The 25,713-nt window shown below is 35.1% G+C and overlaps 4 protein-coding genes across 6 annotated transcripts; 3 read left to right on the plus strand and 1 right to left on the minus strand.

Moving 5' to 3' along the window:
* The first annotated feature begins 540 nt into the window (after positions 1-540).
* Positions 541-16,179, plus strand: Nipped-A (Transcription-associated protein Nipped-A). The gene is made up of 21 exons (XM_070210528.1): positions 541-859; positions 1,886-2,071; positions 2,149-2,346; positions 2,580-2,746; positions 2,924-3,014; positions 3,074-3,212; positions 3,271-3,643; positions 3,799-3,883; positions 4,321-4,461; positions 4,524-4,727; positions 4,943-5,560; positions 5,620-7,009; positions 7,096-7,391; positions 7,616-9,202; positions 9,262-9,542; positions 9,610-9,762; positions 9,918-12,711; positions 13,165-13,701; positions 13,902-14,030; positions 14,122-15,333; positions 15,534-16,179. Exons 1-21 carry the CDS (start codon positions 623-625, stop codon positions 16,104-16,106), a joined length of 11,391 nt encoding a protein of 3,796 aa, XP_070066629.1. The 5' UTR covers positions 541-622; the 3' UTR covers positions 16,107-16,179.
* A 40-nt stretch (positions 16,180-16,219) lies between these two features.
* On the minus strand, positions 16,220-22,446 carry LOC6625981 (pyrethroid hydrolase Ces2a). 3 transcript variants are annotated; one of them, XM_070210529.1, is made up of 3 exons: positions 21,842-22,446; positions 18,369-18,697; positions 16,220-18,001 (listed from the first exon to the last, which is right to left on the minus strand). In XM_070210529.1, exons 2-3 carry the CDS (start codon positions 18,634-18,636, stop codon positions 16,581-16,583), a joined length of 1,689 nt encoding a protein of 562 aa, XP_070066630.1. In that variant the 5' UTR covers positions 18,637-18,697; positions 21,842-22,446; the 3' UTR covers positions 16,220-16,580. The 3 variants fall into 3 exon arrangements, with proteins under 3 accessions (XP_070066630.1, XP_032292533.1, XP_070066631.1); XM_070210530.1 differs by lacking the exon at positions 21,842-22,446 and having other exon boundaries at positions 16,831-17,001; positions 17,076-18,001; positions 18,369-19,470; XM_032436642.2 differs by lacking the exon at positions 21,842-22,446 and having other exon boundaries at positions 18,369-19,470.
* Rsph4a (Radial spoke head protein 4a) lies at positions 19,625-23,154 on the plus strand. Its single transcript, XM_002049959.4, has 4 exons — positions 19,625-19,941; positions 20,456-20,648; positions 20,701-21,619; positions 22,442-23,154. The coding sequence occupies exons 1-4, from the start codon at positions 19,625-19,627 to the stop codon at positions 23,152-23,154; spliced, it is 2,142 nt and encodes a 713-aa protein (XP_002049995.1).
* A 645-nt stretch (positions 23,155-23,799) lies between these two features.
* On the plus strand, positions 23,800-25,483 carry LOC6625979 (ejaculatory bulb-specific protein 3). Its single transcript, XM_002049958.4, has 2 exons — positions 23,800-24,167; positions 24,548-25,483. Exons 1-2 carry the CDS (start codon positions 23,975-23,977, stop codon positions 24,688-24,690), a joined length of 336 nt encoding a protein of 111 aa, XP_002049994.1. The 5' UTR covers positions 23,800-23,974; the 3' UTR covers positions 24,691-25,483.
* The last annotated feature ends 230 nt before the right edge of the window (positions 25,484-25,713 follow it).

Genomic DNA, 25,713 nt, shown 5'->3' on the forward strand with positions numbered 1-25,713 from the left:
TAACTCGCCACAGAGCCTTCGAGAAAGGCTGTTTGCGCAGTTGAAATCGACTTCCATGCGATACCGGCGAAGAAGCTCTCCCTCAGCTGCTCAAAGCCGCAGCATTTGTCGGAAGCGGATAGGAATCTTTAGCGGCAAACCAAATATTGGAATATATCGGAATTCTTGGCGATATCAGCAATATAAATGAAACTATAAGGACATTCAAGATGCTTGATAAGAGGAAACTACCTTACAGCAAAATTGCTAATTGTAAATTTGATTCAATTGATAAAGCATTTTCCAAAATTTCAGAGACTTTTAATGATAGGTGAATTTAACTGGCCAAGCCCGTAGAAAATTTTTAACTTTGCGCTTCTTACACCTTAATTTATTCCATGAATTCCATTTTATTAACTTCTACTGATGTTGATTGTAGACGTGGAAAAAATTATTGTATTAATGAACAATAACTGTGGTACATTTCATTCATGGATTGCTCCTTTACGATATATTCTTTGACATTTATCGACGCTATCTTACCTGCTGTGTCACCCTGTGCTAACAGTTGATAAGTCGGTCTTGTTTACACCGGTAAAGCCAAATTTCGTGCGTAAGAAATTAATTTTAATGGTAACTTAAAATGGCACACGTTGAAACTATTCCGGTAACTACATTCCGGAGCCACCTCAATATACTAAACGATCCGGCGGCAAATGAAGAAATCAAGTTGAAAGCCACCCAGGAGTTGAGTGAACATTTTGATATGATCATGCAATCTCCGTCTTATCCCTCGTTTTTGGAAAATGCACTAAAGATATTTATGCGTATATTACAAGAGGGGGAGCCTCAATTTATACAAGAGAACACGATTCAGCATGTAAGTACTTATTTGTTTTACAAACTGCCTACTGAAAAGTTTTCAATATTATATGTAAATATATACATACATATGTGTACATACATACATATGTACATCCATTCTATGCACATTGCCTTATGCATTTAAAGCCTTAAATGAAAAGCCAAGTACACAAGCACGCTTGTCTTAATACATAAGTGATAACCCCTATAAGTTTATTTATGTTCCAAATCGGAGCTATTCCAATCCGAGTTATAAATTGATAAGCAAACAAGTTTTTCATACAAGAACCTTCCTTTAGACCGATCGCTCCTTTGGCAGCTATATGATATAGTGGCCCGATCCGTGCCAGTCATTTCGAAATTCAGCCCAGCAGCAATCAAAAACACACGCCACGGCAGACAAAAACAAACTCAGTCTTTGCTATCTAACTTTGTTTTTTTCGAAAGCTTCGAGTGCCGTAAAGATACTTTGAAATTATACTGTTTGACTTTTACCTCGCATTTGACAAAACGTTCTTATTAAAGCGTCGGTGAAACCAGGTATCACGAGGAATATGTTTCGTATTGTCGCTCTGAGCTTTCCAAGCTTAAATTGAATAGCATCTTCATTTGGCAGCAACATCACGTTAAGTGTTTTGGTTGTGTCAGACGCTTAGGTCGTCTGCGTATCGGCTTAGCTGCGTTTATTGCGGATAACTCAGGAGAATTGCAAAGCCACGATTCCCACGTATTTGTCCGGCTAGCTCACGTTTCTTCTGGAATTGGTCAATCCTTTTTTGAAAATATTATCATTAATGCGGCTGTTAACATCCAATATTTTAAGATGTTTCTAAGGCCTGTTGCGCTATCACAAATCATGGATTCATTTTTTCTAACACACTTATATTAATACTGATCGACCGTCTATGCCCTGACCGTTAAGTTAGTTTTTAAAAGCGAAATCTTCGCCGCCTTAACGTCATTAACTTGATAAGCACATAACACCATAAGATAAACTTTGAACATAAATTTTCATTAACGCAAATTATTATTAAATTTGTAGGTTCGCAAGCTTATTTTGGAGATGATACACCGATTGCCCATTACAGAAAATCTAAGACAGCATGTTAAATCGATAATAACTATGACGCTCAAATTATTAAAAACTGATAACGAAGAAAATGTGCTGATAAGTCTGCGTATAATAATCGAGCTGCATAAACATTTTCGTCCATCTTTCAATCCAGAGGTAAGTATTTATTAGAGAAAGAGGAAGTATCCGTTGAAGTTGAAGCGATTATTAATAAATTACTCTTCTATTTTTAGATTCAGCTATTTTTAGGATTTGTTAAAGAAATTTATACAAATCTGCCAAATAATTTAACATCAATCTTCGAAACTACAAATGATATTTGGATAACTGACCTAAAAGATTTGGATTTAGAAATGCTTTTGCCTACCACATATTCAGTAAAAACTATACATGTGGAGAAATCCCAAGAACACAATTCACAGCAAATGATTGTAAGTATACTTTAAATTTTAAACGTTTTCAACACAATTTCTATATACAGCATCTACCTCCATTTGATTTTAAGCAAATAAGTTACTCAATTCATCGTCAATATCATATCATAAGTGTTGTTTTTTTTTCTACCTTTAGAAACCGAGCAAAGTCCCAAAATATTTTTTTCAGCATCGAAATAAGTTAAATGTATATATTGCTAAATTATATAAAAATGCACTTCCTATTCCAGTATAATCTCCTTCCTCGTGGTATATTGTCCTTGAAAGTTCTTCAAGAGTTGCCAATTATCGTTGTGCTGATGTACCAAATTTACAAGAATGCTGTCCACCAAGAGGTCGCCGAATTTATTCCTTTAATACTTACAACTATTAATTTACAACCAACTGTAATTCAAAGGTAAGTTATAACAAATATTTGTGCTCTAGTCAAGCCGTTACGGATTGCCTGACAAAATTGTAATTGAAAATTCGTGAAATATAATAATTAATAGTCAATTAATATATATGAGCGCTTGTTGCTGTTTGTTATCTTCAAGATTTATTATGAAGTATATTTTAAATATTATTTTGCTAGGAATACATCACAAAAGGAAGTTTTTGTGGACTTTGTGGGCGCTCAAGTAAAAACGCTTTCATTTTTGGCATACATTGTGCGAATTTATCAGGTAATTTTTCTCCATTTATGTTCACCAAATATATAAACTAAATATATTATATTTTTCAGGATGTAGTCATAGCTAACTCATTATCTGTATCAAATGGTATGCTGAATTTGATGGAACATTGTCCGAAAGAAGCTGCCCACCTACGGAAAGACCTTTTAATTGCTGCGCGTCACATATTTGCTACAGACTTACGTCAAAGTTAGTTTCTTTTTTTTTAATAACAACAATAAGTTTTTAACTTTTAATTTATTTTTAGAATTCATTCCATCAATAGAAAAATTATTTGATGAGGATTTGCTTATTGGTAAAGGGGTGACTTTAGACTCCATTCGCCCATTAGCATATTCAACATTAGCTGATCTTGCACACCATGTCCGCCAGAGCTTAAGTTTGGATGTCTTGATAAAAGCAGTACACTTGTTTGCAAAAAATGTGCATGACGAGACACTGGCTGTTGGCATACAAACTATGTCGTGTAAGCTTTTACTGAATCTAGTAGATTGCCTTCGACATCACAGTGAGGTTGAACCACAGCGTTCTAGAAATATTCTGAGAACACTATTAAAAGTGTTTGTAAAGAAGTTCGAAACTATCGCGCAAATTCAGCTTCCTCTGATTATTCAAAAATGGTATGTTTACATGTCAAATATAAGAATGACCTTATTATAATTTGACTATATTAACGACTTACTAAATATACATATTTCCCTGAGGTATCAACAGTCGAATCGATAGGCATAGTGAAAATTACTAATTCGAATTATAAATTCTTCTATTTAATTAGCAAGGGGCAACCTCAAACCGGTGCAACATCACATCTTATTGGTTCGCTTACCTTGCCTGCTCTTCATTTAAACGATATAAAAGAAGTATGTATTATAAATCACACTGTAAAAATATAATATAAAGGTTTCATCATACATATCCCTAAATATAAGAAGTATTTTTATTTTTTGAAAAGTTGTAGGGTTTAAGCTTTCGCTTTAATTGGATAGCATTCATGTTATCAAAAATCCCAAAGTGCTTGCATATACAAAGTGCAAAGAATAATTTCACAAGACAACAAAATAAATTATTTTTATGGATCTCATACGAAGCCTACTTTTTTAGATCACATGATAAGTTAAAGTTATTAATCAATAAAATCTCATCAACATCGGAGCACTATATCATATTGCTGCCGCAGCTTGGACCTTGGTTCAGGGTATATCCCAGTCGGACACTTCCGACTGGACCACTCTTATTAAATTCCATATAATTGCTCTATTTATTTGTATATTCCATGTCATCTTTTACTACAACTAAGGAACAACTGGGGAGCGAGCAAAATAAAACCACGACGGGTTCACAATTAATTTGTTCAGTAAATGTAGCTGAATTTCGAAGTTTAGTCAAGACACTTGTTGGAGGCGTAAAAACTATTACTTGGGGATTTTTCAACTCAAAGGTATGGTTTTTCAAATTGTTGTACAATTCATATGTTATTCTTATTTTTTTTTATTATTAAAGAGTCATGTTTCGGATCCAAGTTTACAAATGCAGGAAAAACTTTTTAATCCAGAGATCTTATGCATATATATTGACTTGGTGCATTTTGCAATGGAAGCGTTAGATATATATACAATAAACGTTAACCCAAATCAACAACGAGCATCTGGGCTGATTTCACGCAGCAAAGAAGAAAAGGAGGTTTTAGAACACTTTAGCGGCATCGTAAGTATATAAACAATTTGGCAAGTCTACAAACAAAAAAGTTGTTCACCAAAATACGATTTACTTGTGAATAAAACATTGATTTTCAATAAGATTACTGCCTAACCAAGGTAATTCGGCCAATCAGCGTGTTAACTAGGACAAATATATATATATTCAAATAAATATATTGACTTTTAATATCTATGCATTATTTTATTTTTATTATTTTTCAGTTCCTCATGATGCATTCACAGAATTTCCAGGAAATATTTGCTACCACAATTGACTTTTTGGTGGAGCGTATCTACAAAAATCAGGCACTTCAGGTTATAGCTAACTCGTTTTTAGCTAATCCGACTACTTCGCCACTATTTGCGACTGTGTTGGTTGAGTATCTTTTGGAGAAAATGGAAGAAATGGGCTCAAATGTTGAGCGATCAAACTTATATCTTCGCCTGTTTAAACTCGTTTTTGGGAGCGTAAGCTTATTTCCTGTGGAAAATGAACAAATGTTGCGGCCGCATCTTCACAAAATAGTTATTCGTTCAATGGAATTGGCGTTAATTTCAGACGAGCCCTACAACTATTTTTTGCTTCTCAGGGCTCTATTTAGATCAATTGGAGGTGGAAGCCATGATCTTCTATATCAAGAGTTTCTTCCTCTGTTACCTAATTTGTTGGAAGGATTAAATCGCCTACAAAGTGGATTTCATAAACAACATATGCGGGATCTGTTTGTTGAACTTTGTTTGACAGTTCCAGTTCGTCTCTCATCTTTATTACCTTATCTTCCGATGCTCATGGATCCGTTAGTTTCTGCCTTGAATGGTTCCCCAACTCTTATAAGTCAGGTAAAGTATACTAATTTACTGATTTTTAGGCTATTTAAGAATCTAATATATACTTTCAGGGCTTAAGAACTTTGGAACTTTGTGTCGACAATTTGCAACCTGACTTTTTGTACGACCATATACAACCAGTAAGGGCAGCTTTAATGCAAGCCTTATGGAAAACACTAAGAAATCCGGACAATGCAGCGCTTGTTGCTTTTCGTGTTCTTGGAAAATTTGGTGGCGGCAATCGAAAAATGATGGTGGAGCCGCAAACGTTACATTATGATCATAACGAAAAACCGAAAATCGCAATAATTACTTACTTCCAAGAATATGATAAACCCATAGAATTTCCAGTCGAGTATGCGATTACGTCAGCTTTTAATGCATTAAGCTCAAACACTACAGATCAGTTTTATAGACGACAAAGCTGGGAAGTAATCCGTTGTTTTTTGGCTGCATTTATTAGTTTGGATGATGAAAAACACACCTTGTTGAAATTGTTTACTCACAGTGACTTTGTCGAAAGTAACATTATGAGTTGGCCAATATTTCATAACAAAATTGACGACTCGACAGTTCGTGGAACTCACCTGAAAGCTCTCATTGGTATGTTGGTAGCATCAGCCACAAAAGACCTACGGGATTCAGTGTGTCCTGTCATGGCAGCTGTTGTAAGACATTATACTATGGTGGCGATTGCCCAACAGGCTGGACCTTTCCCACAAAAGAATAGTGCATCAAATGGAATAGATCCGATGGTTTTAATTGATGCTTTAGCTGCTTGTATGGGGCATGAAGAAAAAGAATTGTGCAAGCCCGGCATAGCTTGCATGGGAATAATATTGGATACTGCTGCAAACATAATGGGAAATAAAGACAGGGCTTGCAAGTTACCTTTAATGCAATATTTGGCAGAGAGAATGACAGCATTGTGCTACGATCGGCCATGGTATGCCAAAGTGGGCGGTTGTCAAGCCATTCAGTTTTTATGCAAACACATGTCTTTGCGTGCCCTATTCCAGCACCTGTTCAATTTTTTAAAAGCCTTCATGTTTGTGCTAATGGATTTGGAAGGAGATGTTTCTAATGGCGCACTAGATATAACTAAAAGCTATATGAAAACAATGTTGGAGATATGCTTGTCCCCCATAAGTATTAATTCTCGGAATGATGAAATAGAAGACTTACAAGTGAAAGCCACGTATGAAGTAATTCATGAGCTCGTACGGCATATAACAAGTCCGAATTCCATTGTACGAGAAGAGTCAATGTTGTTGCTTAAACACATTGGATTAATCCAAAAAAAGACTGTCTCCGAGGTTATGGACCCACATAAAGACGTCCTAGCAGATATTATACCTCCTAAAAAACATTTATTAAGGCACCAACCTGCCAATGCACAAATCGGCCTAATGGATGGTAACACATTTTGCACTACCTTGGAACCCCGTCTCTTTACAATTGGTAAGCATAGCTTTGAAAATAATTGAATAATATTGAAAATCCCAAATTCTAATGATTCCATTCTTATGATGTATCTTTCTTTCTAGACTTAACAAATACGTACCATAAATTATTTTTCCACGAATTATTAACCTTAAGCGAAGCCGAAGATGCCACATTAGCTAAATTGGATTGCTATAAAAATGTAACAAACCTCATACCATTGCGAATAAGTGCGCTTCGAGCTTTAGCAGCCTGCCATTATATTAATGATATTGGATATAAAGAAAAAATAATCAACATTATTTTTAAAGTTATGGAGAATGATAAACCGGAACTGCAAGAAACATCTTATGTTTGCATGAAAACATTTATTTCTGGTATTACGCTTGATAAAGAAAAGGTAAGTGAAACTTGAGAATTATTATATTTTTAAAATTGATTGATTTTAAATTGATTAACACAATTTAAAGCTGCTGGTGGCTTTTGAAGTGAAAGATTTTATATGCTTGTTTGTAAGCCCAAACTCAGATAATGACTGTACAAAATTACTGACAAATAATACTCTCGCGCATTGCTTTCTTAGTTTTTTGATGCATTAAGTTTTGTTTATAATAATAATTACAGGTTCAAGCTGCAATGCGACCTCTACTGCTAAAACTGGGCGATCATAGGAACTTGTCTATTCCTGCAATAAAACGATTATCATATTTTACTCAACTTTTTCCACAAATGTTCAATGAAAAACTTAGTGAACAAATATTGCAGCATTGTGCAAAGATTATTGAAATATTCGTTGGCCAATATAAGTGCACTAACGAGAACGTTAATTTCTTTGCTACATCGAAAGGAGGAGAGTATGAACAAAAAATTGTGACACTCATTGAAATGTTTTATCACATAACGGCTTCGTCAAAATATATTGAGAAGTTATGCCAATTGGTTTTACAAACGGAAAAAAATCTTATGATAGAGGCATCTAGTCCATATCGCGAAGCGTTAATTATGTTTTTACAACGATTTCCATTAGAAACGGTAGATCTTTTTATGACGAATTCCATTATGAAGGACCCTCAATGGAATCGTTTTTTTATATTTCTATTAAAGCATAAAAATGGGCAACCATTTCGATCCATTATAAAGAACTCCAAATACACAATCTTAATGGAGTATTTAAATTGGACGGCAGCTTTTAGTAATACGCTTAAATATAATGTGCAACACCAAGCTGTTCTTATCATTTTTACCCTCATGGAATTAGATGATCAATGGATTCCAACTAGACCGGATATCGTAGATGCGTTAAGAAATACTTGGCGGACTAGTTTATACTCAACATGTTTGGAAAATGTTGCTTGTGATATATGGCACTTGATCGGAAAAATACTTCTCTTATATTTTTCGAATAACACAAATGATATTGACCTACTTTTCCAACTCTTAAGAGCCCTGTGCTTACACTTTATCCCGGATGTTTATTTTTTGCGCGATTTTCTACAAAATACAGTAGCTCAAAGTTTTACTGTTAGTTGGAAACGAAATGCATTCTTTTACTTCGTTGAAAATTTCAATAATAATACATTTTCAGAAGATTTAAAAGCAAAAATAATAACATCAGTTTTAATACCTTGTTTCACCGTAAGCTTTGACAAAGGTGAAGGTAATAAACTAATTGGAGCTCCTCCAACACCTTATCAAGAAGATGAGAAAAACATTGTTTCGGTGTTCATCAATAAAGTTTTTGATCCCGATAAACAGTATGATGATGCAGTGAGAATTGCTTTATTACAACTCGCTTGCTTACTCGTAGAACGAGCATCACAGCATATTCACGATGGCGATGCTAATAATAAAAGGCAAGGTAACAAACTTAGACGCTTGATGACATTTGCGTGGCCCTGCCTACTTAGCAAAAACTGTGTAGATCCTACTGCACGATACCATGGTCATTTACTACTTGCTCACATCATTGCAAGACTAGCAATTCATAAAAAAATCGTGCTTCAAGTTTTCCATTCGCTGCTAAAAGGACACGCCCTTGAGGCAAGACCCATTGTAAAGCAGGCTCTAGACGTGCTTACACCAGCTATGCCCCTTCGCATGGAAGACGGCAACACAATGTTAACTCACTGGACAAAAAAAATTATTGTTGAAGAAGGTCACGCAATACAACAGCTGTTTCATATCCTTCAACTGATTATACGTCATTATAAGGTAAGCCATTACAGAATTTAACTGTGGCGTAAATAAATTTAACCTTATTTAATCTATAGGTTTATTTCCCCGTCAGACATCAGTTGGTGCAGCATCTTATACACAATATGCAACGATTGGGATTTCCTCCAAGTGCGTCTATTGAACATAAAAAGTTGGCTGTCGACTTGGCAGAAGTTATAATTAAATGGGAACTGCATCGAATAAAACAAGATGAAAAAGATGTAAAAACTGCTGAATCCGAAGAGGATTTAAGGGACATTCAACTGTCTAAGCGGCTGGGAAACGAAACATCTGAAAGTAGAAAGAAATTGGCTGAGTCAAATCCATCTTTGGTCCAAGGAAAGTACCAAATGAAAATACAAATTTAAATTAAACAAAATAATATATATATATATATAATATATAGGTGCGGGAACTCACATTAAATCTGAAGACGTTCTTCGATCAATAGATAAGTCATTTTGCGATACTGTTCTCAACTTTCTCATACGATTAGCATGTCAAGTTAATGATGTACAACCAGGCATTATTTCCCCAGGAGAAAATCTATCAAGGAGGTAAGAAACAACTTATCTTGAAAAATCTTTAATAGCTCGCAAAATGAGCATTGATTTAATTTGGTATTATTAATTATTGCCGTGCCAAAAGAAAGCAATTTTTTCATGTTTGAAATATTTTGTGCTTATCTATACTTAACCTGATTTACTTGTAGGTGTATCATGCTATTAAAATTGGCTATGCGTCCTGAAATTTGGCCGCAGCCATTTGATATAAAAATCAGCTGGCTGGACAAGGTTCTGGCTACAATAGAGACACCGCATCATAACTTAAATAACATATGCACTGCGATAGATTTTCTGACGTTTCTAACCACAATATTAAGTTCGGATCAATTGGTGACAATAGTCCGACCAGTTCAACGTGGTCTTTCTTTATGTATTATTCACCAGAATACAAGGATTGTTCGTTTAATGCATATATTTTTAACACGACTTATGGCTACTTTTCCACCAGATGCACAGCATAAACACAACGATTTTGATATTTTGTACAGTGCCATTAGCAAAATGATAACAGACAACCTTACGTTCTATGAAAAGAGTCCACAACCGATTGCCTCTTCGTTATTTGGAACTTTAATGATTTTAAAAGCTTGCACCACTAATAATCCAAGTTATATAGACCGCATATTAGTTCAGTTCATAAGAGTTCTAAATCGTCTTACAAAGGATCACATTAATATAAGTACAAATAATACGATCAACACTCAACCGTCTGATTCAAACTCTCTGGCTCTGGAGCTGTTAGTCCTATCATTGGAACTAATTAAAAACAGAGTTGTTATAATGAGTGTTGAAATTCGTAAACTTTTTATAGGGACTATCTTAGTGAGCCTTATAGAAAAAAGCTCTGAAGTTAAAATTGTAAAATGTATTATTAAAATGCTTGATGATTGGGTAAAGAGTAAAGAATCTAATATTGCAACTCATGTTCCATCGATAAGAGAAAAGTCCGCACTGCTAGTAAAATTAATGCAGTATGTTGAAAAACGATTTACCGAAGAGGTTGAACTGAATGTTCAATTTTTAGAAATAATCAATTATATATATCGAGACGAAGTTTTAAAGCAAACGGAACTAACAAGTAAATTGGAAGGTGCTTTTTTGAATGGTCTTCGATTTCAAAATCCCCATATTCGCGCAAAGTTCTTTGAAATTTTAGATGCATCAATGCGCCGTAGACTTCATGATAGACTTTTATACATAATATGCTCACAAGCATGGGATACTATTGGATCACATTATTGGATAAAGCAATGCATCGAACTGCTTATTTTAACAACTAATACTATGACACAGATTCAATGCTCAAATGAAAGCTTTAAAATTCCCTGTATAACTTCTGTGATACCCTCGAACCCTACTGATTCCCAAGAAAATACATTTGTTTCATTTTTATCCGCACAATCTGAATCATTCGAAAATGTACAGAGTGTTAATGATAAGGACGACGTATTTGATATTGATTTAAAACTTGAATTTACATCCGTTCGTAAAGAAGATTGCCACCAAATACTATCTACAAGACGTGATACGTTGGTTGAGCTCATTTACAAGCAAGCGGAATTCCTAGAAGCAAATCGAAACATACGCACAGAACAAATGCTTGTTGCTACATCACAGCTATGCCACATGGATACACAGCTTGCTGAAAGCGTTTGGCTATCAATTTTTCCAAGCATTTGGAATATATTTACTGAAGATCAACGAACAAATATATCAAAGGAATTAATACCATTTCTTTCATCTGGAACAAATGTCAATCAGAAAGATTGTAGTCCAAGTACCCTAAATACGTTTGTAGAAAGCTTAACTAAGTGTGTTCCTTCGATTTATATCCCACCAAATCTCTTAACATATTTGGGTAAATCTCATAATCTTTGGCACAGAGCCATATTAGTATTAGAAGATTTGGCTTCGGAGCACTCCCTACGGAGTGATATAAATATTGCTGCGGACATAAGTCAGCCAGAGTCCGACCTGCAAAATTTGAACAACATTTATGACTCTCTGTCTAAAATGTACTCCGCTATGCATGAGGAAGATCTATGGGCAGGTCTTTGGCTAAAATTTGCACACTACCCAGAAACAAATATTGCCATTTCATACGAACAAATGGGATTTTTTGAAGAAGCACAAGGTGCCTATGACCTGGCTATGACAAAATTTAAACAAGATTTAAACAGCGGCCAAATAAGCGTTGATGTTAATAGTGAACTATTGTTATGGGAAAAGCATTGGATGCGCTGTGCAAAGGAACTTAATCAGTGGGATATTTTATTGGATTACGCTCAAACAAATAGAGAAAAAAATATGTTCCTTATTCTAGAAAGCTCTTGGCGGGTACCCGACTGGAATCTTATGAAAAATGCTTTGTCCAAAACGGAGCAGTGTTATTCCAAGCAATATGGGTTTAAATTGAATTTATACAAGGGCTATTTATCAATTCTGTATCAAGAGGATAGACAAGCCGCCAGTGTTGAGCGTTACGTTGAGGTTGCTTCAAGCTTATGCATAAGAGAGTGGCGGCGCCTACCCAGAATTGTATCCCACATTCACTTGCCATATCTTCAAGCTTCTCAACAAATTATGGAATTGCACGAAGCAAGCCAAATTCATCAGGGTCTAACGCAATCGAGAAATTCTTCCCTACATGACATGAAAGCCATCGTTAAGACTTGGCGCAATAGATTGCCCATCATTTCAGATGATTTATCACATTGGAGTGACATTTTCACCTGGAGGCAGCATCACTATCAAATAATAACTCAGCACTTGGAGCAACAGTCCGATCAAGGAAGTACAATGCTAGGAGTGCATGCATCAGCGCAAGCAATTATTTCATTTGGTAAAATAGCTAGAAAACATAACCTGACTGGAGTATGCCAGGAAACACTATCTAGAATATACACCATACCCTCGGTTCCAATAGTTGATTGCTTTCAGGTAAATAGAATATATTTTAATTTTTTTATCTTTCTTATGTATATAATATGTATATTTTGTATATATATTTTTATTTCATACATACATATTTCACAATGCACCTCAGAATCTGCATAGCTTATGCAGCCGTTGTGCTTTTATTTCGATTTAAAATCAGGATCGGCATTTTAAATTCCATTTAAAATTTTCACACTTGTATTAAAATCGAGCCCGGAATTAAAATATATATATTCTTTTACAGTCCCCAAATAGTGAAGCTTAGTGTTTTTGATAAATTAAAAATATTTATAAGAAGGAAAATAATTATAAGCAAGGCGAGCAGTAAAGAAATTTTTAGCTAGTCTTTACTTCGTTTCCTGATTCTGTTGCAATAATGCGAGGCAATCAAATTTATGTGTATAATTTAACTGTTAAACATGGAGTGAATTTACAATTTATAAATTTTTTTTATAGAAAATACGTCAACAAGTTAAATGTTACTTACAAATGCCCTCAACATCAGGACGCAATGAAATAAACGAAGCTCTTGAAGTAATTGAATCAACAAACTTAAAATATTTCACTGGTGAAATGAATGCCGAATTTTACGCACTGAAAGGCTTGTTATTAACGCAAATTGGCCGCACAGATGAAGCAGGAAAGTCTTTTAGCGCAGCAGTTCAACTTCACGATGGACTTACTAAAGCGTGGGCTATGTGGGGAGACTATATGGAACAGATATATCTTAAAGATAAACAAATTTCCCTTGGTGTTAATGCTTTAATCTGTTTTCTACATGCCTGCCGTAACCAAAACGAGAGTAAAACCAGAAAATACATAGCCAAGGTTTTATGGTTCTTGTCATATGATAATTCAAGCGACACCATGATTAGCACTTTTGAAAAATATGTATCTGGGATTCCTCCATCTTATTGGCTGCCGTGGATACCTCAACTACTTTGTTGTCTGGAACAATTTGAGGGCGATGTTATATTGAATTTATTGAGTCAGGTAAGTCTAGCTTATGCTGAATATCATGAATTGGCATTTACATTATTCTAGATTCTTTCTATATAAACACAAGTAAACATCTGCAGACTTAATACAGAAACTGTTTACCCAAAAACTTAATTTAAATTTCTTGTTAACAAAAACAAAAAAAAAAAAAAAACGAAAAATAATTATTGGTTTAAATTGTCTTTGTTTTATAGATTGGAAGACTGTATCCGCAGGCAGTCTACTTTCCGATTCGAACTTTATATCTAACTTTAAAGATTGAACAGAGAGAAAAACATAAATCAGCCGAGCAGGCGGTGTTCGCTGGTAAATTAACGTCTTCCGTAAGTACCACAATTTTACGAGATTCTAAGACAGTATATATTCACTTTATATTTTCACTTTTTTTAAATAAAAATTTGGTATATTTTTTAGAATCTCGAAAACATGGCATCAGTTTGCGGCAGAAATCCAGTGACGGTCGCGTCAGTCAACCCAATCAAAGCTACACCACCCATGTGGAGATGTTCGAAAGTAATGCAACTGCAACGTGAAGTTCATCCCACTATTTTAAGTTCGCTTGAAGGAATTGTAGACCAAATGGTTTGGTTTAGGGAGAGTTGGACAGAAGAAGTTCTTCGTCAGCTAAGACAAGGTTTGATTAAATGTTATGCTATTGCATTTGAGAACCGGAGCACAGTTGTCAATGCAACCATAACGCCACATACATTGCACTTCGTAAAAAAACTGGGATCAACTTTCGGTATCGGAATTGAAAATGTGCCAGGATCTGTCGCTTCTTCTATATCTCACTCTGCTGCATCAGAGTCGCTAGCACGACGGGCACAAGTAACATTCCAGGATCCTGTTTTCCAAAAAATGAAAGAGCAATTTACAAATGATTTCGATTTTTCTAAGCCGGGAGCGATGAAATTACACAATTTAATATCAAAATTAAAAACGTGGATTAAAGTTTTGGAAGCAAAGGTGAAAAAATTACCAACATCCTTCCTAATAGAAGACAAGTGCAGATTTTTATCAAACTTCAGTCAAAAAACCGCTGAAGTTGAACTACCCGGAGAATTGCTGATTCCTTCATCATCTCATTATTATGTGCGCATTGCTCGGTTTATGCCACGTGTGGAAATAGTTCAGAAAAATAACACTGCTGCTCGAAGGTTATACATAAGAGGTACAAATGGAAAAATTTATCCTTACCTGGTAGTTCTGGATTCTGGGCTAGGAGATGCGCGCCGGGAAGAACGAGTTTTGCAGCTAAAGAGAATGCTTAACTATTACTTAGAGAAACAGAAGGAAACAAGTCGTCGATTTTTAAATATAACAGTGCCACGAGTTGTTCCCATTTCACCTCAAATGCGACTAGCTGAAGATAATCCGAATAGTGTTTCATTGCTGAAGATATTTAAAAAGTGCTGTAATAATGCAAAAATTGACTACGATATGCCGATTGTCAGGTACTACGAGCGGCTTTCTGAAGTTCAAGCGCAGGGTACACCAATTTCACATACAATTTTAAGAGAGATTTTCAGTGAAGTACAATGCACTATGGTGTCCAAAACGCTTCTCAGGCAATGGGCCCTAAACACATTTGCTGCAGCCACCGACTATTGGCAGTTTAGAAAAATGGTGAGTTTACATTTAAGTATTATTCAAATAAATTGATTGGAGCTTCTTGCGTCGAAATCGCTTTTTCTTATATTAAATTAGTATTGTAAGGCACTTTGTGCTACGTCTATGCAGCTTACGTTTACCCCACACTTTGGGGAATGGAAACTTGAATAGCTTTGGAATCCCATCAATCAATTTTAATCTTTTGTTTATTCCAGTTAACACTTCAGTTGGCGTTGTCATATCTGTGTGAGCATGCTCTTAATTTAACACGGCTTAATCCAGATATGATGTACCTTCATCAGGATTCTGGACTAATGAACATATCGTACTTCAAATTCGATATACACGATGATAAAGAACAATTCAATCAACATCGACCAGTGCCGTTTCGACTAACCCCAAACATTGGCGAGTTTATTACAAACATTGGAATTTCCGGGCTATTATCTGCTGCGATTGTGGCAACAGCTCGTTGTTTTATTCAACCCAACTATAAACTAAGTTCAATTTTACAAACTATCCTTCGGGATGAAATTATAACTTTGCAAAAAAAAGGATTTCGGCAAAGTAAATTAATGGATACATCTCAAGAGCCTTGTGTTGATAATAACCCGATGGAAAACACTATTCGAGTCGTGAATTCTACTGTGGATATAATTTTACTACGTTTAAATAAAATTTCCTATTTCGACAACATAGAAAAAAAGAAAATTTCTGCACTCATTCAATCCGCAACTAATATAGACAACCTATGTCGAATGGATCCAGCCTGGCATCCTTGGCTTTGAACATTTCAAAAAGATTGTATTTATAAATTTAATTTAAGTTTAAAATATTGATATTGATTAAAATAAATTAAATTTTTATTCTAAAATGTAAAAAATTAGATCTTGTTTTTTTCGCTTAGAATTTTGAGAATGTCACTATCAACATTTTTTACCAATTTTAAAATACGGATGTAGAAATTGTGGGCCGTGTGTTTTGCATATTTAAATGTTTTTAATAAAAATGTTGTTAATACTCTCTAATCATTGATAATATTATAATAAACTTAAGAATTAGAAATCGTTTGATTGTATTTATAAAGCATATTTCATACATGTGGCAGCTAGTGCCAAGCGCACGCATTTTGCTATGGATGTGGATGGCGCCCCCATAGACGAGTAAAGGTTGTTAAAAAAGGACTTAACGTATGCGATTTTTATACTTTTTATTAATGTTAAAACAATTTGTAAACAACTCGACAGTTTTGTTAATGTTATTCAAAATATGTACATGTAAAAACTATATATATACATATTTATATAGAAACATAAACGTATGTTCATTGTGTAGGGGATTAGTTTTGTTATTCCTGCATTTGTAGAATTGCAGCATTCTGTTGCGAAATTGAGAATTTTAGGATACAAATTTTTCCAAAACTGTACTTTCTGATTATCTGCAAAATAGCCTGTATTAAATCGTTCGTCAATTATTATATAAGAATAGTTGGGTGGCGATATTGTGCTCCATTTAACATATACGTTCGACTTGGTAGGATTCGATGTTTTAGCGAAATTCGCCCATAATGTCATAATAATGTCTGCCATTTTTTTATCGGTTGAATTCCACTCAATAATATTGTTAACGTACGGAATACCCCAAACAAATATCTGGTCAAAATATTTTGGTACTCCTATCCAACTTGGTAGATCGGGACGAATAGATTTTGACCGAAACTTAAATATATAACTATAAACATTTTGATGCATACTTACAATGTCTACAAACATTTCTAATGGAGTTATATAGGATTTTTCCGTATGAGCATTGATTAAATTTGTATTAATAGTCATTTGGTCAGCATTATTTTTATCAGAATACATAAAGCTTATTGCATCAGAAATAATGGGAAAGTTTGTGCACCATTGATTGCTACCCCTTAGTTTATAAACATCATTTAATGCTATGTCTGAAAAAAAATTTGTAAGATCCTCTGGACTTAGCTCTAATGAAATGTATTCCTTCAAAATTGTAAGAACATCCTCCATGTCAGTAATGCCAACAATAACTGGTACTTTATGATAAGTTCCACTCCTAAATAACGCTTCCGGCTGGTTTTCGATAAATGGATATGATGTATTACTCAATCCAGAATCCACAATGGGACCCCATTGAATTGACGGTAGATTCTCAGATATAATTTTTGCGTCAACTCTCTTAAGACATTGAATAAAAATTGACGTTGGTCTTCGAGCACATCCGAATATATTTGATATTTTATCCAAATCGTCATTGAATTCATGTGGTAATCGAAGAGAGCTTAAAGGATTACCGGACATTATAATAGCTTTGTGGAAGGCTCCCTTTGACCATTCCCCGGATGTCATATGCAATGCGGTACTGACAGCTCCTGCGTCATGGCCCATTAATGTTATCCGATTCTCGTCACCTCCAAAATAATTAATATTTTTCTTTACCCAGTACAGTGCAGCCGACTGATCCATCAGTCCAAAATTGCCTTGAGCCTCACCATCATCAGTTGAAAAAAACCCAAAAATATTTAGTCGATATGAAAATGTAACAACTATAACTTTTTGTTTGAAAACGAGTTGAAATGGCTCAATGTCGTATGGGCTGCCCATTGAAAAATTTCCGGAATGTATCCAAACAACTACGGCATATCCGTCAACTTCAGGTGGTCCTTAAAATAAGTATTTCAAGTCAAATCAATTTCAATTAAAATTCAATTGGCATGACAAGTAAATATTTGGCTACAAGCGTCCCTGTGATTAATACTCTGGCAATGGCAATGGAATCGGCAAACTATTTTGCCAAAACAAAAAACTGGTTTTAAAAATAAACAGGATGCAAATCGAACAAAATTTAAAATCAAAGCCAAAAAATCGAATCCATCCGTGGATTTTGTGAAACTCAAATGTAATCTACATTCAGAATTTGGTGGCTTTAGCTAAAATGCTTTTAATTTGACTTTAAATGTGCACTAGAATTATTTTTAAGCGGAAAATTTTATGTTTTAATTTTGAATAGTTAATGTATGCGTTACTTACCGGCAGGTACAAATACATTCAAATGTAAACAATTCTCCTCGTATTTCTTTATGCGCGGTTCGTTAATATTTTTGCCTGATATAATATCTAACACTTTCTCTAATTGCACATTCATTGTTGGCCGGGCTTGTTGCCAACAACTCGATGCAAATGTAGTTGCGTTAAAGATTCCTTTCCATGGTGGCAATTCAATGTCAGGCGGAGAGAATCTGGCTGCGTGTGCATATCGGATGCCCAAGTAGGCTTTTATATTTTGAGTTCGGTACATTTTTAAATAGGTTCCAGATATAATTCCATTGCCGGGTATATGTATAAATGGTGCATCTACGCTATTTACACACATGTATAAGAAATTATAATTGACGTAAAAAAAAATACAAACATACAAATTCTTCAAGCACATCTTGAATTTTAGTTTTCTTTGCACATGCCTGGATGGTTTAAAATCAAATACCATCCAATACGACTAAACATTCATTAATTCAGTTACCAAGGTGCAATAAATGAAATAAAAACAAGCAAGCTAATAAACGCCGTTGCCAAGCCATTGTCGCCATGGAAACAATCAAATTTGGATGTTAAGCCTTTGTTGCTAAGCAAATTATGAGGTCTTCGATGCACAAAATCAGATATAATATAGATTAGCTCTTACCCAGTTTCCGCCCCTGGTATATTTCATTTTTTCTCTACTATATTACACTTCACTTCTAGCTAAAAACGTATTAAATCAAATTTAACAAAGATCTCTGAAAATGAGTCTAAGGCGGATCCGCAAATTTTGACGTATCCAATAAATGTTCCCCAAGATCTTTCAAAATGTGTTTAATTCGGTAAACAAATTCTTTAATTTCTTTTTTTAATTTTCGGTAATTAATTTTCCCAAAGATCGCTGAAAATGATTTTGAAGATAATCGAATGATAAGCAAACCGCTTCCATAGAATATATTTCCGCCAATTTACCACAGTATTTTGTATTTTGCAATGTTATATATTTTACTTATTCGAAGCTGGAGCAAACGGGTTTGTAACAAAGGTAACGAAGGTTCAAGGCATCTCTTAGCCGGGCACTCCCGACTAGAGCACATTAAGTAGGTACAGGGTATGACATCCTTTCTACATATTTTTAAAACAGTAACCAAATAGTGAATTTAAATCAAAGAATATTAATATATAGTGGGCTTTCATTTGAAAGTCTTGTTTACTAAATAAATACACTTATTTTTTATGCGACCTATAAGAATCAAAAATATTAAAGCATGGATAATGATTTTGCATCATGCCAAAATTTTTCAAATGGTTCCAGCACCTCGGTTCACTCAGAGCTACCGCCATGCACAAAAACCAAAAAGGATAATAATCAAGATAAAAAATCTGAACACGGATCATCGCCGCAATGCTCCAACATAATCACAAGCTCAACCACCTCGTCATCGACAACCATATCACTGGGCGCCTTACATTCTGATACCCAATGTCAAAAAGCCGCGGAACACGAGCCTCCACACATTGGCTATGAGCTGAGTGTAGCCAAGTCGGTGCTGCAACAATATAGCACATTAAGTGGAGACAACTTGTGAGTATGTGAATTCACCTATAAATTAAAGCTGTCATTAAAATTATAAAAGGGCCACTTTAGTTTCATAATAAGAAGCGATCCTTACATTGAATGGATTCAAATAGGTTCCGACAAATTATCTATATACTTTAATGCCTAACATATTTCGGAATTTATCCATTATTATTATTTATTCTAGTAAGGCTGTCGCAAGGCTCTATAAATCAACACATAATTTTCCATGGTACGCAAAAATCTTATGCTGTGCACATGCCCTCTCATCTCTTCCATTTTTTGCCAAGATAATATGCCTTTCGATTATGGTTTCGTTTCGGTCGACACGACATTATATCAATAAAAGTCACGCTATCACGCAACCTTTAGAAAATAGCCCGTACTCGGCATCTACAACCGAGTCGATCTAGCCATGCCCGTCTGTATGAATTGAATTGTTGACATAAGTCTCAAAGTCACACTTTTTTAATGGGTCATGGCATACAAATATTAAGTATTTTGTATCTTAATATTACAGATTTGATCATCTAAGTGATATTGTAAAACGAGTTGTTGATGAACGACCTCCGAATGTTATTGATTTTTTTGAGGAATTCAGTAGAAATGTGCGTGAGCAAAAATTTCATGTACCAGAACGCTTTCCGCCTAACGGCGTTTTCGCTGACAGTCGGATGTTTCGTCCTGCGAAAAAAATATTGCATTCAATAAAGGTGTGTATTGCGTTTAGGTATATTTAATGATAATAACTAGAATTATCATTAGTTACCCCACAATATTGAAGGTATTGACTTTGGTGGCGAGGAGGACCTTCCTAGTGAAGAGGCATTCACATATGGCGATGGGGACCTTCGGATAGACCTCGATGATTCCATGCGCTTGTTTGTAACATTTAATGAACGCGTTGAACAGCTTCAATTCTTTTGGAACCAATGCGGCTTTAGTATTAGTAAAGATGATATCTTTCAATTGGCAAGCTCCATAAACCGACTACAGACACATCCATCAATAATGCAATGTCGATTTTGGGGTTGCATAAATGGATTGAAAGGTTCTTACTACATCGTGGAAGCCTCACTCACACGCGAGGAATTAAATTCCCGAATGGCCATGATGGAAGAAGAAATGCGAGAAAAGCAACTGCCTTTTAAAATGAGGAAAAATCAGGAGCAAAAGCCTCTACCAACGCATATAGGACCCGAATTAACTCCAGGAGTTTATGGATGGGAAACTTATGCTTTAGAGGATTTGGAAAAGATGACACCAAAAGCTGAACCAGTGCCTTTAGCAGAGGAAATCGAATTTTACGATATACCACCAGAAAATGTGGGACTCGGATGCAATCGTTACTCATATTTTGTGGTCAACTGCTTATATAACGATTGGATTGAGTTACCTATAGTTACGCCACGACAAATTGTAGTTTCTCGCCAAATCAAAAAGTTCTTCACTGGCGATTTGGAGGCTGATGTTGTATCATATCCATGTTTTCCAGGAAAGGAAAAACATTATTTGCGTGCAATGATTGCTCGTATTACAGCTGGCACCCATATTGCACCGCAAGGTTATTATAGACGGATGACCAAGAAGGAGAAAAATCTTTTTGATGGCATCAACCTTGACGAGGAAGAGGAGGTCGAGGAAGAAGATAATTACAATGAAGGTGAAGAAGAGGAAATTCAAGGTAAAGTATTTATTACCGACTGTTGTATAGTGTATTTCCTAAAACACTACAAATACTTAAATACCCTACTATTCCCAATGGAGACTCCTTCAAACCCAAAAAGGTTTAAATATTTCTAATCCTTCTTCAGATATTTTGAATAATTTTCAGTGTATATTTATAGATAAATAATTCTCCAAATGTAAGAGACTTTGGCATAAAAGATTTTTGTATAGAGCTTACCTGCATCACTTCCTTAAGCTGTGTTTTCCTTACGACTTATCACATATATAAACGATATTCTTATCTTATCGGAGGTTATTATGTCTTCTCGCATGGATGCCGTTGCGCCGTGTCTTGTCCTACAATCCATCCACTATGAATTAGACCACATCACTCGTGACCGTGTCTATTATGCTACACATCACAGCAAAGCATTGCAAAGCACTTTCTCTCTTGGCGATTGAACGAGCCTCCAACCGGTTTCCATTCTCCCACGCCTACAGTTTCTGTTGGTTTAATGGTGCCACATGGTAATCCTTCGCCGATATTTAACTAGAATCCAACGCTTGGCAGCGAAAACGCGATGTTTTTAAAATTACAAATCGAGTGAGTTACCTCATATTCATCCTCTCCAGAAAACGCATCAATGTGCGTTAAGTCGATGCGGTCTACTGGCATTCTTGCTAGTGCTGTTGCTTTCTTCTCCTTAATTTGCGATCAGCTACGATCAGCGAAAAGGCTATCAAGTGAACGAACATTAGCTACAGATTATCAGCAATCATAATTTTCACCTGACAGGTTTCTCTTCTTTACATTTACTTATGAAATCTATCTTGTTAGATAATGATGTAATGCTCATGAAAAATGAACGCTTTGAGATAGAACCCTTAAGCTCATTGGCGACGCCCGTTGCCTGGGTTCATTGCCGACCGAATATCTTGAATCAGGGTCGTGTTGTATGGTACGATGAAGAAAAAGCTCGCAAGGAGCGGGAAAAAATGCTTGCGTTATATATAAAGTCGCGGCTTTTGGAAGAAATGGAGGAGGAGATTGAAGAAGAAGAAGCGGAAGGCGAAGAAGAGGGTGAAGAAGAAGAAATGCTTGAAGGGTTCACGCATCCAGAAACAGGGCCTGATATTTTATCGTCATGTGCCAGCGACATGAGCAGGGAATGTGCATTCCCGTGGTTAGTGCGTTTTACGAGCAGGTATACGAATCAAAAGGAGCGCCTGTTGGTGTTGCAATCAAATGTATGGCCTGGGGCTTTCACTTTCGTTTTTGAAAATACTTGCGAATCAGTATATTTGGGATGGGGACATAAATTTTGCCAACGCAACATACCATTTAAGCATTTGGCTATAGTTCAAGAAGAATTTCCTCACCAGGCCGATGACTTTATTGAAGCTACTGATCCAACTCTTGAAGATGAACTTGCGTATAAGAATTGGCTTTTAAATAAACAAAAAAGAGATGTCAGCATTGGAGAAGATATTAATGAATATGACGCCGATGATTTGGACGATATCTATGACAACGATGACAATGATGATTAAAATTATAAAAATAAAAGTTATTTGTAGCACTTAGTATGTCAATGTTCGTTAAATAAATACGTGTAATTATAATGTACAAAATTGTAGACTTTATATAGATTTTTAAGCGGTAGAACCCGATGCTAAAGTGAGTGCTTAAAATATTTATCGAGAAATTCGGTAGTTCCCAATGTTCAAGCTTATTTGGCTACTTTCTGCGATAACGCAGAGGCGCAAGATGACTTTTCTTTCTTTCAAAAGCAGTCTATTCATTATTGTAGGTCAACAAAATTTATAATTGTGTGCACAGCACTTCAGATGACATGGGCAGGTGCTTATCAATGCAAATACGGATCAAAGACACCGACCAGATCATTCTACAGGCCACAATTATATACAACCGTTCATATTCCTAGGTCGTGGGCAGAATGCCTGTTGAAGTCATACACTCAGCACCACGCGAGTTAGGAAAAGAAAAAAAGAATCAAAGTGGAACAATTGCAGTTGGAACAACCCATCTAGAAAAAAAAAAACTTTTTGTCCAGAGTCGAACAAAGTTATCGAAAGCAGAAAAGTTATTTTATAGATTATTTATTAATTTAGAAAGAAATTAAGATGGGTCTGCCAGCAAATAAAGAGAAACAGTGCTTTGTAACAGTTAATCCGTCGGCTAAGGCTGTGCACGCAAAAGGCAAGAACAATGAAAATGTTCTGCAGACACAGGCAGAGATTGAAATCGGAGAACGAACAAAATTAATCGGAAAAGTCACCCGGAATTTATTATAAAGCGCATGCGTTAAAATATAACAAGTACACATAGTTATCAAAGTATAAAGGAGCTATGCTTTGTTTAAAAGAAACACAAAAGTATATTTTAATTTTAATGTTTTTTCTTATAATTATATTGCCGTCAAAAATTGATGCTGACGAAAAGAATATCAATAGACTTTTAAACAACCAAGCCGTTGTTAGTCGCCAAATTATGTGTATTCTTGAAAAAAGCCCGTGTGACCAATTGGGACGACAACTTAAAGGTACATTTATATTATATGTATATATAAATAAGCAATTAAATATTTTACAATGAATCTGTTGCCTATTCTACGCTTTATAAGCATAGGGTACTACAGATAAGATCACAGCAATTCAAGAAATTTTCTGTTTTTTTTTTTAATGTTGAAAAACGGATTCTTCATTTAAAAAATATTGACTGTTCCTAAAAGCAAATTACATTGTAATCTATCAATCAATAAAATTTACTTAAATGAATCAAATTTATGGTTCATCTCTATCAATTTGAAGGTAACAGGACGATTCAAAACCCTGTACATTTTCGGAGCAGGAGAAACACTTCTCTCTTACTTAAAAGAATTCCTTATGTATAACGTTTGAATATTTCAATTTCTTCTTCTAGCTGCTCTACCTGAGGTTATAACAAGAAAATGTCGCAATTGCTCTCCCCAACAAGCTCAAAGTGCACAAAAACTGACATCATTTTTGCAAGCTCGCTATCCGGACGTTTGGGCAATGCTTTTGAAAAAATATCAAAATGTCTAAACTTGTTGCATGAATTTAATTGTTACTGTAAGAACGCTCAGAATACATAACTCGAAATTTGCAAGCTTAGTTAAGTGATTATATTATTTTATTGTAAGTTTCTTACTGTAATAAGTCAAATATACGCCTCAAATGCCGTTTTAAGCAAAGCCTGTTCTTGTCATCATTAAAATAAGCATTGCTATTGCTAATCTTAAGTCGTACAGATAAATTTATTCATGCTACTACGTTTGCTGCTGCCTTTACTCGCCACGGAGCTTATCTTAGTTTAATTTTAATTAGTTTAATTAAATATAAAAAAAAAAAAATCATTTTAATAAAGAAAGCATATTCGAAAATGCTCTTCTTGCTTATCAGCTCGCTAAAAGGCTAGACATATATTATTATTATAATTATTTTTTATTATTTTTGGATAATTGCAAATCCGAAGGAGTTAAGGAACCCGCTCAACAGTTAGCCTGAACGCAGCCTGATTATTATTATTATTATTATTATTTCTTATTTTATGAACTTCGAACCCTTTTTTGTCAAATCTCTCCTATGTTAAATTCAAGACCGCTCTGTGCTATTACAAAAAGTTCAAGCGACTTGGAGGTACTTACTCCTGGCCATTTTCTCTGGCGCAAGTCGAGCACTTCTATTGCGTTTGCCACAGGCAGCAGACTTTTTGGAAGAGTTGGAGCATCGCTTACCGCTCCCAAGAGAAATCTACAGCCGGGCGACATCGTGCTACTCAAAGAAGGCAACATTCCCCCCTGAGATAGCCTCTCGGACGAGTCGACAGAACAAAACATTTGGCTATTGATGCTGATCAAGAATTTATATATATACTTAATTGGATTCAATATTTTAAAATTTCAGGGATATGAGGAAAATCCAAAATAAAATCTTTCTTGAAGTTCTAAAAAATTGAGAAAAGATTCTCACAAAATAATTAATAAATAGCAATTAACGTATGATATACGAAAATATATATTTTAAAATGTCAAGACTTTAGTATTGTTTCCCAAATCGATGCGTTGG

Source organism: Drosophila virilis, chromosome 5, assembly GCF_030788295.1.
Source record: "Drosophila virilis strain 15010-1051.87 chromosome 5, Dvir_AGI_RSII-ME, whole genome shotgun sequence".
In the NCBI taxonomy this organism is placed as follows: Eukaryota; Metazoa; Arthropoda; class Insecta; order Diptera; family Drosophilidae; genus Drosophila; species Drosophila virilis.